The sequence below is a fragment of the Camelus ferus genome, chromosome 17, assembly GCF_009834535.1.
Source record: "Camelus ferus isolate YT-003-E chromosome 17, BCGSAC_Cfer_1.0, whole genome shotgun sequence".
Taxonomy (NCBI): Eukaryota; Metazoa; Chordata; class Mammalia; order Artiodactyla; family Camelidae; genus Camelus; species Camelus ferus.
Window position 1 is genome coordinate 39,552,287 of NC_045712.1, and position 16,623 is coordinate 39,568,909.

Below are 16,623 nucleotides of genomic sequence, written 5' to 3' on the forward strand. Positions count from 1 at the left end.
AGACTCTGCCTTGCAAGGTTGGGGAGTTGCCTGCTGGATGCAATCTGCACTCTAAGCCTGTGCCCAGATTGCATGTGGCTTTGTTTCTCTCAGGATCCCTGGGTCCCAGAACCAGGATGGGGGCGGGAGAGGGACCCCCTTCTCCTCTAGTTCTGCTCACTGGCAGAACTTTGCTGCTGCTTCTTGCGTTTTGGGCTCTGCGGATTGAGAGATCTTAGTAGCCAAGGAAGGATGGTTTTCATGGGCACACATTATATTTTCATGCAGATGGAAGCCAAGACCGCCACTTGGCCATTTGATTTGGGTGTCTGAGCTCCTGGAAGAACGGGCAAAAGGGAGAGTCTTGTGTGGACTAGGGTGCTTGGTCCTGGTCTTCAAGAAGTCTGGCTGGTGCCACGTGGAGGAGGGATGCACATCTGGAACATGGGATCCTCTTGGGTGATTCCTGTTGCTCATACTGAGAGATAAAAGACAGCGGAATCTATTATTCAGCCATAAAAAGAAACAAACTAACAGTACATGCTACAACGTGGAGAAACCTCAAAAACACTATGCTAAGTGAGAAAAGTCGGGTACAAAAGGGATATAAACTGTGTAATTCCATTCATATGAAATACCCAGAACTAGGTAAATCCATAGGGACGGAACACACATTGGTCGTTTCCAAGGGCCTGGGTGTGCGGTTGGGGGTGGTAAAGGAGAGCAACTGCTTACTGGCTGTGAGGTTTCCTTTTGTGGGGGATGAAAGTGTTTTGGAACTAGATAGAGGTGGCGGTTACACAACATTGTGAATGCACTAAATGTGGCTAATGTCACTTAATGTTTAATGTCATTAATGTTCACTGTAAAGTGATTAATTCTATGTCATATGAATTTCACCTCAGTGAAAAAATCGAAAAAAAAGTGGGTGACGAGAGCAACCCCATACAGGACCACGAAGGGCACCTATCCTGCAAGACTGCAGACTCGAGGCGCCCTTGGGGTGAGTTCTGTGACCCTCCGGGGTGCTGGCTGTGGTCAGGAGAGCGTCAAAGGGGAGAGCAGGAAGACGACATCAACACCGTCTTGACCTCGTCACCAGTGGCTGAATGGCATGGGAGCATCTTCCTTGCTGGGTAAGATATATGCTTTTTTTTTTTTTTTTTTTTTGCCAACTTACTGGGTCATTTTTTCCCCTAAACCCTTACATTTTTAGAAAATTGAAGTATGGTCAGTTTATAGTGTGTTAATTTCTAGTGTACAACATAGTGATTCAGTTTTTTATAAATATTTGCATATATATATATATATGCAAATATTTTACCTAGTTTTCTCCCCCGGCCCACATTCCCCTTCTATTCTGTAAAGGGTCTGGTTGGTGATGGTTACATTTACAAGACAGCCCACACGTGTCAGAGCACCAGAACAGGACCACTGCTGAACCGGAAGAGAGCAGCTCTCACTGTAGATGTTGGCTTTGGGGCTAGACGCAGTCAGCAATGAGAAGTGACGTTGCTCGCGTTGGGAAGAGGATGGAAAATGGGAATGCGTTTTTTATTTGTATGAGGGAGGTTGTCAAGCACACTTTGTTGTTCTTGTTGTGAGGAGGAGGGCGCATTGCTGTTGGGCAGTCGGGCTAGACTGTGTGTATTTGTGAACATTTTGCGGCCACCCAGCGCGTTTAGACAGCCTTTTTCTGATCGTGAGTCCCTCCAACCTAGACGAGCTCTCCCAGCCTCCCTTGCAGCTAGGATATAGATCTGTGACCTGGATGTGCCAGCTAGGCACACCAGGTGAGACTGATTCAGAGCAAAGAAAAGCAAGGAAGTGGGCACCACACAGACTCCAGTGTTCTGCTGAGGGTGGCAGAGGGGATGTCCAGCTTTGGCGGACAGTAGGGACAGAGCTGCTAGAGTTCAGTCCTCAGTATCACTAGTTCCCAGCTGGGGTGGCAGCCAAACCTCCCCTGGGGCAAGTCCTGCAGGGAGATTTGGGTTTGTTCCCAGCTCAGTCACCCCATTAAAGTATCTTCTGCTTCAGTTAACTCGAGGAGGGTCTGTTGTTTGTAACCAATAGCCCTGGTTCACCATCCACTGCCATGCTCTCCTGGACACCACCGAGTGCCCAACTCTGCTGAGTGGAAGGGACACAGAGAAGTCGAATGTGCGGAGGTGGCATTGTTCAGTGGCTTAGGAACCAGACACACTTGGGTTTGAATCCTGACTCCCATACTTTCTGGCCATGTACAAATTACTTGACCTCTCTGAGCCTCTGTTTCCTCAGGTCCTCAGCCACCACAAAGATTGTGGGCTGAGGAGGGATTGTAAAGTGTTGCCAACACACAAGAGCTACATCAGTGAGAAAATCTGTGTCAATACAGAGATGACAGAAGGTCAGAGCAGCCTGCAATTCGGAGCCACCACATGGAGAGTGGAGCCACCGAGGTTTAGAGGTGGTTTGTTACAGGAGCAGAACACAGCTTACGCTGACTTGTTCACCAGTCATGGCTCTAGAAAGCCCCATAATTGGGGGGCAGCCCCAAGGGCACTGCTGAGCCAGGGCTGTGTCCTTTTCTTATCTCACTGACACCTACTGTGCTTTTGAGGAAAAGAAAGCCCAGCTTTCTCCTGCAGGCTGGCGCTGCTCTGACCCAGGCCCCAGGGCGTGAGTGTTAGTGAGGTGCTTGGTCCCAAAGAGCAAGACTCGGGGAGAGTGAGTGCTTCAGAGATGTCAGCCATGGTGCCCGCCAGCCACAGCCTCCAGCCACCCAGCGGCCTCTGACTCCTGCCCAGACGTGACAGGTGCCCAAGAATCTGGAAGGTGAGGATGGGAACACTGGAGAATGAGGGCAGTGTGGTGGGGCTGAAGGGAAGGGAATGTGTGGCGAGGCAGGGCAGACGGATGGGGAGGAGAGTGGAAACACAGAAGCAGAACCTGCCTCCCACCCCAAGCAGCCGTGCCCACAGGCCTGTCATCGAGCTTCATTTTTAGGGTTACCTGAGTGAGCCCCTGTTCCCTTCAGAGAAGTATGACTGTGTGGAAGGCAATGTCACGTCCACATCTTGGCGGCCTGCACTTTTTTTCTGGCCAGTTAGTGAACCTACCCATCAGCCTCCTCTCCAGGTATCTGGGACCAAGTGCCACATACACAGGGCACAGGGGCCTCCTTCACCCAGAGTTCCGTCCGGCACAGAGCCAGCGCTCCAGCGGAATAATCCTCAGAGGTCTCCAGGGAGAGCCGCCTGCCCCTGTCTCCGAGACCACTCCCTGTCTTCCACCTGAGACATCCTCCCAGGTGCTGACATCGGGCTCCTTCAGACCTACCCCCTGCTGCCTGCCGAGGGAAGGGTGAGTCCTTACTGCTCATCACAGCATCCCCAGTGCTGAGCATGGGAATGGGAGGGCCTAGTCCCTGCTGTCCCAGGGCCCTGGCCTCTGGTGTGCACAACTTTTGGTGCTTCAACCTGTCTCAAGCCCCTTCTGCACCTGGCCCAGGACCCAGCACATTTGGGGCGGGGTGCACCCCTGCTCTTGCCTCAGCTCCTGGCTCTGGGATGTTGCCCAGGAGCCCAGCCCATCCTCAAGGGAAGGAGGGAGGTGGGGTCTGCAGACGCTAGGGGCACAGGTGTCTGTGCGGTCTGTGGCCGAGTTGTCGGGTCACTGCTGTTGCTCTGGTCTTTTCAGCCAATAGGGCGGCACCGGGTAAAGAAGAAGCTGGGCCATGGACAGTGGTACTGCCTTTATTCCCCTTCACTCTTCTCCTCACCCTCCTGCTGTCCCCATGCGCTCTATGGCTGTGGGGTGGCCACATAGGACCAAACATCAAGGGTCCACATGCCTGGGCACCACGGTTCTGCACCACTGAGCCTCCTGCAAGGGATGCTGTGACGGCCGCGGCAGCAGGGTCAGAGGCTCAGGCTCTGTGCCCTCAGCCCCAGGGGCTGGTCGTGAACTGTGGTCATGGGGCTTGAGGCCCACCTCATCACTCTGGCCTCTCACCCCGAGCTGGCCCAAGGCCAGGGAGTGCAAGGGGAGCTGGGGAGGGGACAGGCCCAGGGTATGGACTTGAGGTCTTGGCCAAATGGATCGAGAAGTCCAGCTGGACAGAGGGACGCCCCTGGCAGAGCTCCAGTGGGAGGTGATGATCCCCACCACCAGCCCTGGTAAGTGATGCCCCATTCCCCTCACTCTGATATCCAGGTGCTTGTTAATTTGTTTCAAAAGATAAAAAGGAAATGTAAAAGCTGGTAAAATGAGAACCCACTATCCATACTGGCATTGCTGAGGTTCCATTATTGCTTCAGACCCGTGTGGTCTGGCCAGAAAGGAGTTCCCACCAACACCCACCCAAGGGGAAGAAAGCATTTAGCACCAGGGACACAGGGCTCCTGTCCCCACTGGGACAGAGGCCTCCCAGGAGAGGGGTTGGCCATGCCCATCTGCAGCTACAGTGACCATTGGACCAGTGCCCAGCCTGATGTCTGGACCCCTCTGATGCCCTCAGAAGGGAACTGTAAGAACAGGGAACCCAAGTCCTTGGACAAGGTCTCGCACCAGCTCCCCCGTACACGTCTCCAGCTCCTGCTTGTCGAAGTCTGACCTCATGGACCAGAGGCCCAGCCTGGCGAGGGCCCCCCAGGCTCACTAAGGCTGCAGTGAGGCTAGCATGTGACAGGGCCACCATCCCTTGTGGAAGACCCTGGTGTCAGCAACGGGGTGGGAAATCCATGGGAGTCCCAGCATATAGCCCATCTGGGGAGATCACTTTTCTTAGGAAAATGTGGGCCAGCTCTGAGGAGCTGCCAGGCACTGGGACTGGAGGTTAGAAATAGCAAGGGGGAGGGGGCAGCAGGGAGAGGGGACCCTGAGGACGCCATGGAAGCCCGGAGATCAAGGGTGCAGGACAAGGGAAGAGTGACAGTAAAGCAGGAGCCTGAGAGGCACAGCCCTGACCCTGTAAGTGGCTGGAACCCCCAGCCTTGGGGTGAAGGAGCCGCAGAGCTGAGGGCCAGACAGGGAGCTTTCCTCTCTTGGGGAGGGGCCCACTTTTTCTCCCCAGGGGACAGCAGGGGCACCTGACGGTGTGTCCGTAGGCTCTGGCTTGCACTGTTCCTCCTGCAGCCCCGAAACTCAGGGTACTGCCCGCTCTGAGCCCAGAGAACAATCTGGGCGGTGTGGCTTGGGTTCTAAATCCTCAAATCACTCGGGCTCCTTGGGCCTGCCCACATCTGTACAGAATAAAGTGCTTCGTTTATTGATGATTAAAATGTCCCCAGTCCCTGCCCCAGCGCCCTGGGCCTCACAAGGAGGTCAGAGGGGTTCTGACTCCCTCAGCTCTTGGGCTGATGGGGCCAGTCCCCCTCACTGCCCCCCTGGGCTCAGGCCTCTTCCCACTCCAGCCATGCTGGGAAGGTGGTTGTGTTGGGGTGGTCATGGGGTTTTAAGGTGCAAAGAGTATAACAAACAAAACTGTATAAACACAACAGGAAAGAGCTTAACTAGGAAACATGTAGCTTATGGAACCTTCCTCCTCATTTAAAGGCAGGAATAAAGACGTTAAATGACAACAAAAAAAAGGATGTCCTATTAGTGCTGGCCTTGTGGGGATAAGCGTTGGGCACAGGCTGGGGCTCCCCCAGTACCCCCAACCCCCAGGGCCTGATCATGCAGGCTCCTCGCCCCACCCACCAGCACAGAGGCCCAGGAGGGACAAGGATGCTGGACACCAGCCGGGGAGCGGGTTGTCACCAGGCTTAGGAGTGGGTGAGGCCTGGTGCTGCCTTCAGGGAGCAGAGACGGACACAGACACACATCTCTAGTGTGGGATATACGGCCGGGGCAGCTGGTGAGGAACGAGGTGCTCTGTGAACAGCTGCTCCACCCTCTGCCCCACTGATAGCACCTTGAAACCTTAAAATATTTGCCCAAGCCTCCTCCTTAGGGTCCTGCCCCTGGGGTCCACTTATTTGCAGGCTTTCTGGGGCTGCCCCTTGGGAGCTGGTGCTGTGGGAACCAGCCTGTCTGCCCACTCAGGGCCTGGCCCACAAACACCCTGAGGCTCAGCGGCTCCTGGGGACATCTCCAGGACCCAGGGCCCTCAGTGCAGCCCAATACGGGTTGAGGAGCCCTGTGCCTGCCGGCAGAGTTGTGAGTAGGGGAAACAAATGCCTGGGGTCCAGCCCCTGCCCACCCCACTCCCACCGGTGCAGAGCTGCATCTGCAGTCTTCCCCACTCGGCGCCCCCACCCAACATGCTCCTGAGCATCCAGGCTCGAGTCCCTGCCTCAATAGCTGCAGCCCCCCCACTGGGTCCCCAACTCCTCCCCAAACCCTCCAGAATGAGGGGCAAGTTAGGGGGGCCCAGGAGCGGAGGGGATGAGCCACTGAAGCTGACCCCTAGCTGGGCCTGGCCACCCCCCTCTGGCTTGGGCCTCCACAGTGTGACCAGTCACACCTGTCCCCAGGCCCCTCCCCACTGTACCTGCGCCTCCAGCAACCCCCTCACCTGGAGGGGGATGCAGCCAATAGTTTCCTCTCTTTAGTTTTTCCTTCACTTTCGGAAAAAAAAAAAGGCTTCAAGGAGTCACTGAAAGGGGGCACTTGGGAGTGAGGTGTCCTCCGCCCGCTCTGGGGGCTGCCAGCCTGCACCGCCCCCCTGTCCCCCAATTCAGGGGCCTCCAGCAGAGCGTGTCCAGCCCCCTGTGGAGGGGCTGCTGGCCCCGCCCCACGAGGAGGCGGGGAGGGTCCTGGGCCCGCAGCGCAGTCGCTTAGTTGTTGGCGTTCAGCCTCCCGCCGGGGCTGGCTGCGGTGGGGAAGAGCGGCGGCGGGGGCGGCAGGTGCGGCGGGGGCGGCAGGGTCTGGGGCAGCCCGGGCAGCAGGGGCAGCGCCTGGGGCGGGGCGGGGGGCAGGCCCGGGGCCGCGGGGGCACCGTCGCCGGCCAGGGGGTGGCTGACGCGGAAGCACTTCTCCTTGTGCGCCTTGAGCATGTTGGAGAAGCGGAAGCGCTGGCCGCACACGTCGCAGGGGTAGGGCTTCTCGCCGGTGTGCGTGCGCCGGTGCCGTTTCATGTTGGGCCGGCTGGTGAAGCTCTTGCCGCAGATCTCGCAGATGTACGGCTTCTCCCCTGCAGGCGGGGTGGGTAGGGATGGGTCACTGGCTGCCACGCCCCAGCCCTCGGCCCGCCTCCCTGCGCCCAGGGAACCGGAGTGGGGCCCGAGCCTGGCACTCTCGGATCCTCCCACCCTGGCGGTTCTGTACCAGCCTCACCGACCCTGGAAGGCAGAGAGGCCAGCGCTGAGCCCCGCCGCGTGGGGCAGCCGCACCTGTGTGAGTCTTCATGTGCTCGTCAAAGTACTGCTTCATGTTGAAGTCCTTGCCACACCACTGGCACATGAACTGCTTGTGGCCGATGTGGATGCTCATGTGTGACCGCAGCTGGTACTTGTACTGGAAGCGCTCATTGCAGTTCTGAGAGTGGGGGTGGGAGGTGAAGCCTTCAGGGAGGGAAGTGCTGGCCCCAGACCTCAGGGCCCTGGGAAGGACTCACTTGGGTAGGGGCTCCTGGGCAAGAAGGTGTGGATGCAAAGGCCAGCGGAGGTACTCCTGGGTGGGGCAGTGGAGAGGCCGTGGGCACGCGGAGCCCAGGCAGGAATGGGGGTCAGAAAGTGGGGAAAGGCCTCAGAGTGGAGGGAGCCCTCATGCTTAAAGCAGAGACCCTCCATCCTTCCTACTTGTCCGAAGGCCCCCTCATCCCCACCTGCAGCTCCACTTCTGATCTTTCTGCCTGAGATGCTTCTCTCTCCACCTCTCCAGAAAACCCACCCCAAGGTTCCAGCCCATGCAGAGTTCCCACCCTGAACATGACAGGGTTGGGTTAGGGTGGGATGGCAGGGGGAGTGGGGAGGGGCAGGTGTGCAACCAGGTAAGGATGGAGTGGGAGGCAGGGACCACAGACAGGATGGGCCCCTCTCTTTCTGCATCCTGACTCCAGTCCCCTCAACCACCTGGTTTTTAAGCAGCTGCTGCCCCTGATCCCTGCCCCACTAGGGTGGCCTGGGGCAGGAGGAGAAGGGAGCTCACCTCGCATCTGAATGGCTTCTCCCCGGAGTGCTGCAGTGAGTGCACCTTGAGAGACATGCTGCGTTTGAAGGACTTCCCACAGGTCTCGCAGGTGAAGGGCATGTCCTTTGTGTGGGCTACACAGGGCAGGTACCATGGCCATGACATCTCGGGGGGAGGGGGGGACCTGTCTAGCTCCTCCCAGGGGGCCCCTCTGATCACCTCCCAAAGTGAGCCCAGGTCCTGCCTCCTGGGGCATCACCTTCCCTGGGGCCTATCCCACAGCCTCTGTCCCAGGACCTGGACTGACTCCCAGGCACGGCCCCTTCCCTCCAGGCTAGGTCTGTCTGGTCAGAGCAGCGTGGAGGCCCTCACGGTTCTTTAGCCTCTGGCTGAGGGAAACAGCCAAGGCCACTTCACTCCCAAAGCTTTGTGGAAAGATCAAAGGATTCCAAATGGGACTGGCCTTGGCTCAAATCCTGGCCCAGCCACTGGCTCCGAGTGGCCACTGTGGGCCTTAGTGGGCCTCGGCATCCTCTTCATGAAGAGAGGTTAGAATGGCCCTGAGCCTGCAGCGTGGCTGGGCTTTACAGAGGATGGCCTCAGCCTCGGGTCCATGCCATCCGGAGGGAGTTACCTGTGCTCCCCCCAGAACAAACTCTTCAAGGAGGATCTGAGAAGAAGCAATTAGAGACAGGGAGGGTCCCCTTCAGAGCTGGGGAATCTGAGCCCAGAAAGGAACACCAATCCTGGGTCATCCAGCATACTCCTGGCTGAGAGCCAGCCCCCAGGGTCCCACCTCCCAGTCAGTTCATGCTGGAATCCTCCAGCATTGTCTAGCAGAGAAAGGGGGTAAGGCCTGGCCAGGGCCCACTGCCCTCCTTGGCTACCCTTCCCTAGAGCTCCAGGCCCTAAGCAGGCAAAGAAGGGAGTGTCACCTGGACACCAGACTCCTAGCCAGGCCCACCTAAATGGGAGGGACAACCATGCCCAAGGCAGCAGAGCGGTCCAACACACTTGGGGGCCTCCTTATTCTGTCTGGGTGTGATCCCTGGGGGAGAGTTGGATTCAGAGCAGCCTGCAGCCCTGTCAAAGGCACAGCTGTCCTCAGGTTGAGACAGGGCCTGTGTCAGCCCTTAAGGCACTTTGTGCAATTTAGGAAAAGGTGTTGCTTTTCCCGGTGGACACAGCCCCGTGCCAGGATGCACAGCCTGGCTCGCAATGTGCCAGCTGGATTCTAGTCTCCACCTACCATCTTGTCTGGGAGCTCTTGTGCCATGTGCAACCTCCCCAACTGTACATGGCAGCCCTGGCCCCAGAGCCTGTCCAGACACACCCGCCACTGCAACCTGCCCAGGCCTCCCAGCTGCGAGGAGCCTTCTCATCCGTTCATATTGCCCTTGGATGTGAAGTGCTTCCCAGCACACCCAGCAGCTGGCCCATCTCGGACCTCAAGCTCCATCCCCCACCAGCCTAGACTTACCGACCATGTGCTTGCGCACGTGAGCCATGGTGTAGAACTTCTTCTCGCAAATCTCACAGGAGAACTTCTTTTCTGCATAGCCATGCACGATTTTGTTGTGCTCGTGGAGAGACCAGAGCTTCTTAAAAGCTTTGCCGCATGTCACACACTGCAGGGGGGAGAGGAATTTAGGTCCAGGGTCAGGACCATGTGACCTAGGACAAGTCACTGTCCCACTTTAGGCCTCAGTTTCCCCACCTGAACTGTGCTGGAGAGAGAGGCCTTGATGTCCAAGGACCAGCCAGATGCGATGTTCTGAGAGCTGGGGGTGGTAACTCCCTGAACACTTACCCACCTACCCAGCCAGGGCTGCAGCCTGGGGCCCTGCCTCATCCTGAACTCACTAGGATCAGGGGTCACCTCTTCTAGGAAGTCCCTCCTCTGTGCTCATTTCAACAAGGTGTTTCTCTACAGAAGGGAGACATATGACTGGCTGAAGAGCCACAGCAGGTGAGGGGGCTACACAGATCATGGAGAAAACCTCCAGATAACAGGTCTCGGCAGAGCTGAGGTGTTATCTCCACTGCCTCCCCCTGCTGGGACCTATGCCCTGACACCATAGAGATACCCAAGGAGGCGGGTTCCAAAGGACTGGCTGTTGGGGACCACAGGGGGTACCAGGGCCTACCAGGCAAGAGAGGGGTGATGGGAACCATGGGGGCCATACTGCCCTCCTCCTCTTCCCCTGGTCCCTTGTTCTACCCATCCCTGCAGCAGGCCAGGGCTCGGGCAGAAATTGGGTCAGCATGGCTGGGGTGGAAGAGGTATAAGTGTCTTTCCCCTTCAGGAGGCAAGCTCAGGTGTGTGCAGGTAGAGTCAAAGGGCAGCCTAGCAGGTGGGCAAGTGAGGACAGGTACACGAGGGTGGGGCAGGAGACCAGGTAACCCCCAGGTAACGCTTTCTCCACAGGGCACTGCAATTAGAAATTAGTTTAGGCAATTAGCACCCGCCTACCTACTGCCCCCCAACCTCACTCCCAGCCAGAAAGGGTAAAAACCAGCCTGGCTGGCCCTGCGCTGCCTGCATCCTGAAAGGCCAGGCTGGCCCAAGGCTTGGCAGCCAGCCCAGCTCCCCTGCTCGGCCCCAGCAGCCCCTGCGCTGCCCAAACTGCTCATCCGGTCCCTCTTCCCCAGGCCCAGGCCAGCTGGCATCTCCAAAATGCTGAATGCAGGGGTTTCCTCCCACCCGGCTGCCCCTTGCTCTATTCAGCCTTTGCAGCAAGTGGAAAATGGTGCCCTCCTCTGGGCAAACCCCTCCTTCCCTCATCTGTGCTTTTGTGCGGTGCACAATCTGTGCAACTGTATACTGTTGCCCTGCTGGCCTTGCGGCAGCCCAAAGATTTACTAAAATACTGACTCATCCCTCCTCGAAGCTGGCTGTCCCCTAGGCTCACGTGCTCAGACAACTCTCTCATCATCCCAAACCCAAGCTCCCCTCTCCCCTCTGGCCAAGGGTACCGTTTGTTCCAATCCTATCTGCACACTGCTCCATGTGCCAAAGCCCAGATCTGTCCGCCTCCTCCAGGACATTATATTTGAGCTCTTACCACCCTGAGGACCTGGGCCCAGCTATCTGGCTCACCCTTGGGCCTGGGCTGGTCCCACTGTCCAAGGGGCTAAGTCTGGTCTCGGCAGACTGTCGGGCAGTGCAGGCAACCGGACACTGGATGGCTGTGTGGCCTCGGATAGCCTCTGCTGCCCTACCCGTCAGCCCCAGGAGGCCCACCTGGATGTTGCGCTCGCAGTCCGTCTGCCGGTGCAGCAGCAGCTCGCTCTCCAGCAGGAAGCGCTTGCCGCACTGGTCGCAGATCTGCATGCGGCTGTGGGTCACGTTCATGTGCTTCTCCAGGTACCAGCGGTTGTTGAAAACTCGAGGGCACTTCTGGCACGGGTGGTGCTGCTTCTCCTCCAGCTTCACCTTGGCCCCCAGCCCATCAGCTGCCTGTGGCCCCCTGGCTGGGGCAGAAGCCACTCCTGCAGGTGGCTTTGGCCGCTTCCCACCCCGCCGCCCGGGCTCCTCAGGCTCAGGGGGGCCCTGGCGCCGGGCAGATCGCGTGGCCATGCGACTGTGGGGAGGGGGGTCCGCCCGGCTGCTCCGGCGCCCAGACCCCTGCCTGGGCCCCACCTCCCCCTCCTCCTCATCCTCCTCTTCCTCGTCGGAGCTCTCCTGATCCTGCTCACTGTGCCCTTCCTCTTCCTCTTCCTCTTCCTCCTCCTGCTCGCTGTGCCCTTCTTCCTCCTCGTCCTCCTCCTCTCCCTGACTGCCACCCTCCTCTTCCTCCTCCTCCTCCTCCTCCTCCTCCCCTCCACTGCCACCGCCTTCCTCTTCCTCCTCTTCTTCCTCCTCCTCGTCGTCATCCTCCTCATCCTCCGAGTGTCTCTGCAGCCCGTCCTCCCGGCCCAGCACCATGGTGGCCGGGGCCGTGGCAGTGCCCGGCTTCCCCTCGGGCCCCGTGGACACGTGCAGTGTCTGGTTGTTGAGGTTCACCTCCACAATGATCTGGGACTGCTCCCGGCGACTGTAGGTGCCAGAACCCCCAAGCTCTTCCTCCAGCTCCTCCCCACCCTCTAGCTTGCACAAGCTGGCCGGGGGCCCGCCAGCCTCCTCGACGCCGCCCTCCTTCTCCTCCTTGAAGAAGGGCTGGGCCGGCCCGATGGTGGCAGGCACTGTGCCACCTGTGGCCCCGGCCCCGTCCTCGACACGCACTGAGTAGGGGTCAGGGCCCTCGCGGGCGTAGATCTTGGGCAAGGCTGGGGCGTCGGCCTCCTGCTTGATGTCGCAGTAGTAGGGTGGAGCAGCCGGGGTGCAGCTGGCGGCTGGCTGGGCCAGGGCCACGGCGCCGGGGCCTGGGGGGCCGAGGGAGCGGGCGTCCAGCAGCTCCTGGCAGGATGCGGCGATGTCGGCCATCTGCAGCAGCGAGGCGGCGCTGAGCACCTCGTGGACGTTGGCCGCGTTGACCAGCAGCTTGGACGTGTAGATGAAGTTGAGGATCTGCTGCAGGCCACCGGGCGCCAGCGCCTCCAGGGACAGCTCCACGCGCTGCAGCTGCTTGTTCTGGGTGAAGAGCGAATGGAAGAACTGGCTGTAGGCGGCCAGCACACCCTTGTGCGCCGGGAAGACGCTGCGCTGGGGCACCAGCACCAGGTCCACGTCGCACAGGTCGGGCTGGAAGAGGCGCTGCTCGTTCAGGCGGCCCATCAAGCAGGCGAAGTGCAGCGCCACGTCCTCCACCAGCGAGAATTCGGCCGCCGGTGAGTCCGTCGTCTTCTCAACCAGCAACTGCGGGGCAGAGGGCACAGGTCAGATGGTCAAGGCCATCTGGAAGGTGGCCCACCCATCACTCCTGGCTCCACGTTACAGAGAAGGAGCTGAAACCCAAGCAAGAACAAGGGGAAACTGGGATTCAAGCCCAAATCCACTGTCCCTCAGAGCTCAAACTCTGGTCATGACTGCAGATCAACTCCTGGGTCAGTTGGCTAACTTTTCTGGGCTCCAGCTCTTCTACTGTGAAACGGGAGAAGTCATCCCGGGAAGGGAAGCGGAAGAGGGGGAAAAAGGAAGGAAAGGGGATGAGGGTGACCAACCATCTAGGTGGGCCAGGAACCTAGGGGTTTCCCAGGACAAGGGACTTTCAGTGCTAAAAACCAGGGGCTACCTCAGCAAACGGGGACTGGGTGGTCCTCCCAGAAGCATCCTCAGAAGCATCCCTTCAGTATTTCCCGGAATCTCTCCCCAGCACTCACTCAAACACAAATAAAACCAAGCCTGCCTGACCCCAGACACCTCAAGAACAGAAGTCAGCTCACTGGCTCACGGCTCGGCCTCTGGCCATTGCATCCCTGGGGCAGCACCTGAGGGAACCCCCCTCACCTCACCCGCAGCGGGCCCCTGAGGCCTTGCAGAGGCAGAAACTTTTGTGAAGAAATCCAGGCTCAAGGCCTGTAACTTCTCCCCACCTCAGCCTGGCTGCCCTGCTAGAAGAGGCTGGTGAGATCCAGCCAGCCCCTCTTTCCTCAGCCAGAGTTTGGGCCAGGCTGCTGCCTGCGGCTTCAGGCCTGGCAGCCAGCAGCTCCCCTCACATGAAAGTTCTTTAGGGGTAAAAGGACACAGCTGTGCTACCCGTCCATCATGCCTGGAGGCACGAGACCCCCAAGGCCTGCCCCAAATCCTTTTCCCTCTAGGCCCTCAGACCCCAAGTCAGGTGTGGTCCAGGCTGGGAGGCTCCAAGATGGCCTCATCTTGGAGGCCTCACCACTGAGAGCCTCTGGAGCCTCAAGGAGGCCCTTGAATCTGATGAGTCAGATTATTAGACCCCTGGGCCACATCCAGTACCTGTGAATTGCCCAGAATAAGTGCTGGCTTAATTATTCCTGGCCCCACCAAAGCAACTTCCCCCAAAGGTGGGCAGCACAGACAGGCAGGCTGCCCAGTGCCTTGCACGGGTCGAGTGCACAGCAGATGTTCAATTAATATCTGTCGACTACCTGCCTGGCTGGACCAGCCCCGCAGGTTCCAGGTTCTGGCCCTCGTTAGGTCCTGTCCAGCCGAGTCAGAGCCTCCTACATTTGAGGGTACCTCCTTGCCCCACTGCAAAGCCATCAACTCCCCTACCCCAAGCACCTCCCTGGAAGCCCTAGGATAAAACCCCAGTCCCATCCATCCACAGCCCACCCTTCCCCTTCATGCCAGTCCTTCCAAACTGGGCAGGGGGTATGGGGGTGGTATCTGTGTTCAGCCTCTCAGTCCCCTGAATGAGGATCTGCCCTGGGCCTTGGGATGAGCCCACCAGAGGCAACCTGCTTCCACACCTGATCTGGGCCCTACCCTCCACACCCAGCAGCTCAGGGCAACACCCAACCCCATGCCCTCTTTCTCTCTCACCACCATCTTCCTTGAGTTCTCCCCACAGGCCTCCTTCACTTTAACCAAGAAGCCATTTATCTGCCCTTCTGTCTCAGAGCTGCTGGCTCGTCCAGGCCTAGCCAATCTAACAGGGATTAGATGCCAAGCCCCTCCCATCTCCATCCTCTGACTCATTTGGAGTCATTCTCTGGGACCAAACCCTATTATACAGATGGAGAAACTGAGGCTCAGAGTGGGAGGGTCCCACAGTGAGCAGTAGCAGAGCTCCCGGACTCTTAGCTCTGCTAAGAACACCCCATTTGTGCCTCAACTAGACACTGTTCCACACGGAAAGATTCCTTGGCCTTTAATGGCTTAAAAAGCAGGAACAGGCACCTGGGGAGGATCAGATCTGCTTCCCCAGAACTACTGCCACCTGCAAGTCAGTGAGGGGTCAGGGTGCAATCTGAGTTGTAACCTAGGCTCCTCAGGGCCTCCAGGGGCCAGACAGTGGTGGGGAAGTGGCCTGTCAAAGTCAGGCCTGTTGTAGAGAGCCCACCCCAGGCCACAGGGCTCTGGTCCACTTTTCCCCCTCCATGGAATGCCAGTGCCTGCCTGCCATGGGGCAAGGGCAGTGCCCAACATTTCTCATGTGCAGACCTAGTTTCAGGATCCAGTGAGGACCCCTCTGGCCTCAGCAGGGGAAGTGGGGTTAGTCTGGGGGGCAGTGCTGCCCTAGAGATTCCATTTCCAAGGTAGTACCCCCAGCCAAACCAGCGCCATCCTTGGCCCTTGAGGGGCCCAAGAACCTCACAACCAGGCACCCTGACAGGACTTCCTTGACAGGGCACACAGATGCCACCCGAGTCCATAACTTTCAGCCTCTCAGGAGGGCACAGCTACCCCCTAGCCTGGCATCTCCCATGCAGGGCCCACCAGCTGTGTCTGCCTCCCCAGCCAGCTGTGCCAATTCCCTGAAGCTGCAGATGCCCCTCCCCATCTGACTGAGCCAGCTGTAGCCACACACCCCACCCCCAAGTCCAGGCCAGCATGGCTAAGATACAAGACCAAGGGAGCGGCTAGGCCCTTCTGTTGCCAGGGTGGTTCAGGCCCTCAAACCCTCCCCCAAAGCCAGGGTTGGGGGAGGCCAGGTGCCAGGAACACCTGCCCAGGCTGCTCACCAAGCTCGGGACCTTCTATTCCAAAGGGGTACCATGCCTCACTGTCACGAAATCACCAACTCCCTAACCTGCCCAGGGCCTCCCTGGAGGTCCTAGGATGAAACCTAGGTGTGCATCTGCACCCCATACTTCTATGCCAATCCTACCATCACCGGGCAGCAGTGGGTGGGCCGAGAATGAGCAAGAGGGCACAGGCTCATGACTTCCAGGCTCCTCCTTCTAGGGAGGGAGTGTCTATGCCAGCCTCCTCTGCACCCATGCCACCCGTCCATCCCAGAGAAAGAGGCCCAGAGAGGGCGGGGGATTGGCCCAAGGTCACACAGGAGTTTGGACCAGTGCTGCAGGCGTTCCCCCACCCCCACCCCCACTCCGCTTGGCCCAAGAGCCCCGAATCCCCAGGCAGGGCGGCTCCAGCGCCCACGTGGCCCAAGGCCCAGGCGGGAATCCGACCTCCCCCCTTCCCCCATCACCCAGTCCGAGGGCGGCGCCGTCCGGGCTCAGGGAAGCAGCCCCCTCAGCCAGTGCCCCCCTCGGCCAGAGCCTAGCAGGACCTCAGTCTCTCGAGCCGGGCCCCCACCCCAGGAATTTAACCCCTACCCAGCCGAGGACCACGCCAGAGCGCCGCATTCCCGGCCCCGTAGGGACTTAGGAGAAGGGGTTCCAGCAAAGGGGAAGATCCCTCCCGCCCGTCCACCTGGAGCCGGCGGGTCGTGCGCTCGGGAGGGCAGAGCTGGCAGGTGGGCGGATAAGCGGAGGGACAGGCAGGGCCTTGCGTACCATGGTGCCGTGGCGCTGGGGGCTCACAGGGCCCCGCGGGATCGCGCTGCCCCCGGCGGCCGGGCCGGGGCCGCTCCATGAAGCGCCGCGCTGGGGGCCGCCCCGGCGCAGGGCCCCGCGACCATGGCCCCCGGGGGCGCGGCCGGGCTGGCGGAGGCGCAGGGCCGCGGCGAGTCCAGCCGCCGAGCAGCTGCGGCCCCAGAGCCTCGGGCGCGGCGGGCGGGGGGCGCGGGGCGCCGATTGGAGCCCGCGCGTCAGCTGGGG

The 16,623-nt window shown here is 59.4% G+C and overlaps 1 protein-coding gene across 2 annotated transcripts; it reads right to left on the reverse strand.

Annotated features, from left to right (window-relative positions):
* Window positions 1–3,703: 3,703 nt before the first annotated feature.
* On the reverse strand, window positions 3,704–16,599 carry ZBTB47 (zinc finger and BTB domain containing 47). 2 transcript variants are annotated; one of them, XR_004312321.1, is made up of 7 exons: window positions 16,360–16,599; window positions 11,285–12,838; window positions 9,521–9,668; window positions 8,059–8,174; window positions 7,302–7,446; window positions 6,485–7,102; window positions 3,704–5,207 (listed from the first exon to the last, which is right to left on the reverse strand). XR_004312321.1 is itself a non-coding variant. In XM_032459095.1 (6 exons), the coding sequence occupies exons 1-6, from the start codon at window positions 16,360–16,362 to the stop codon at window positions 6,747–6,749; spliced, it is 2,322 nt and encodes a 773-aa protein (XP_032314986.1). In that variant the 5' UTR covers window positions 16,363–16,599; the 3' UTR covers window positions 5,211–6,746. The 2 variants fall into 2 exon arrangements, 1 of the variants encoding a protein (XP_032314986.1); XM_032459095.1 differs by lacking the exon at window positions 3,704–5,207 and having other exon boundaries at window positions 5,211–7,102.
* Window positions 16,600–16,623: the final 24 nt, after the last annotated feature.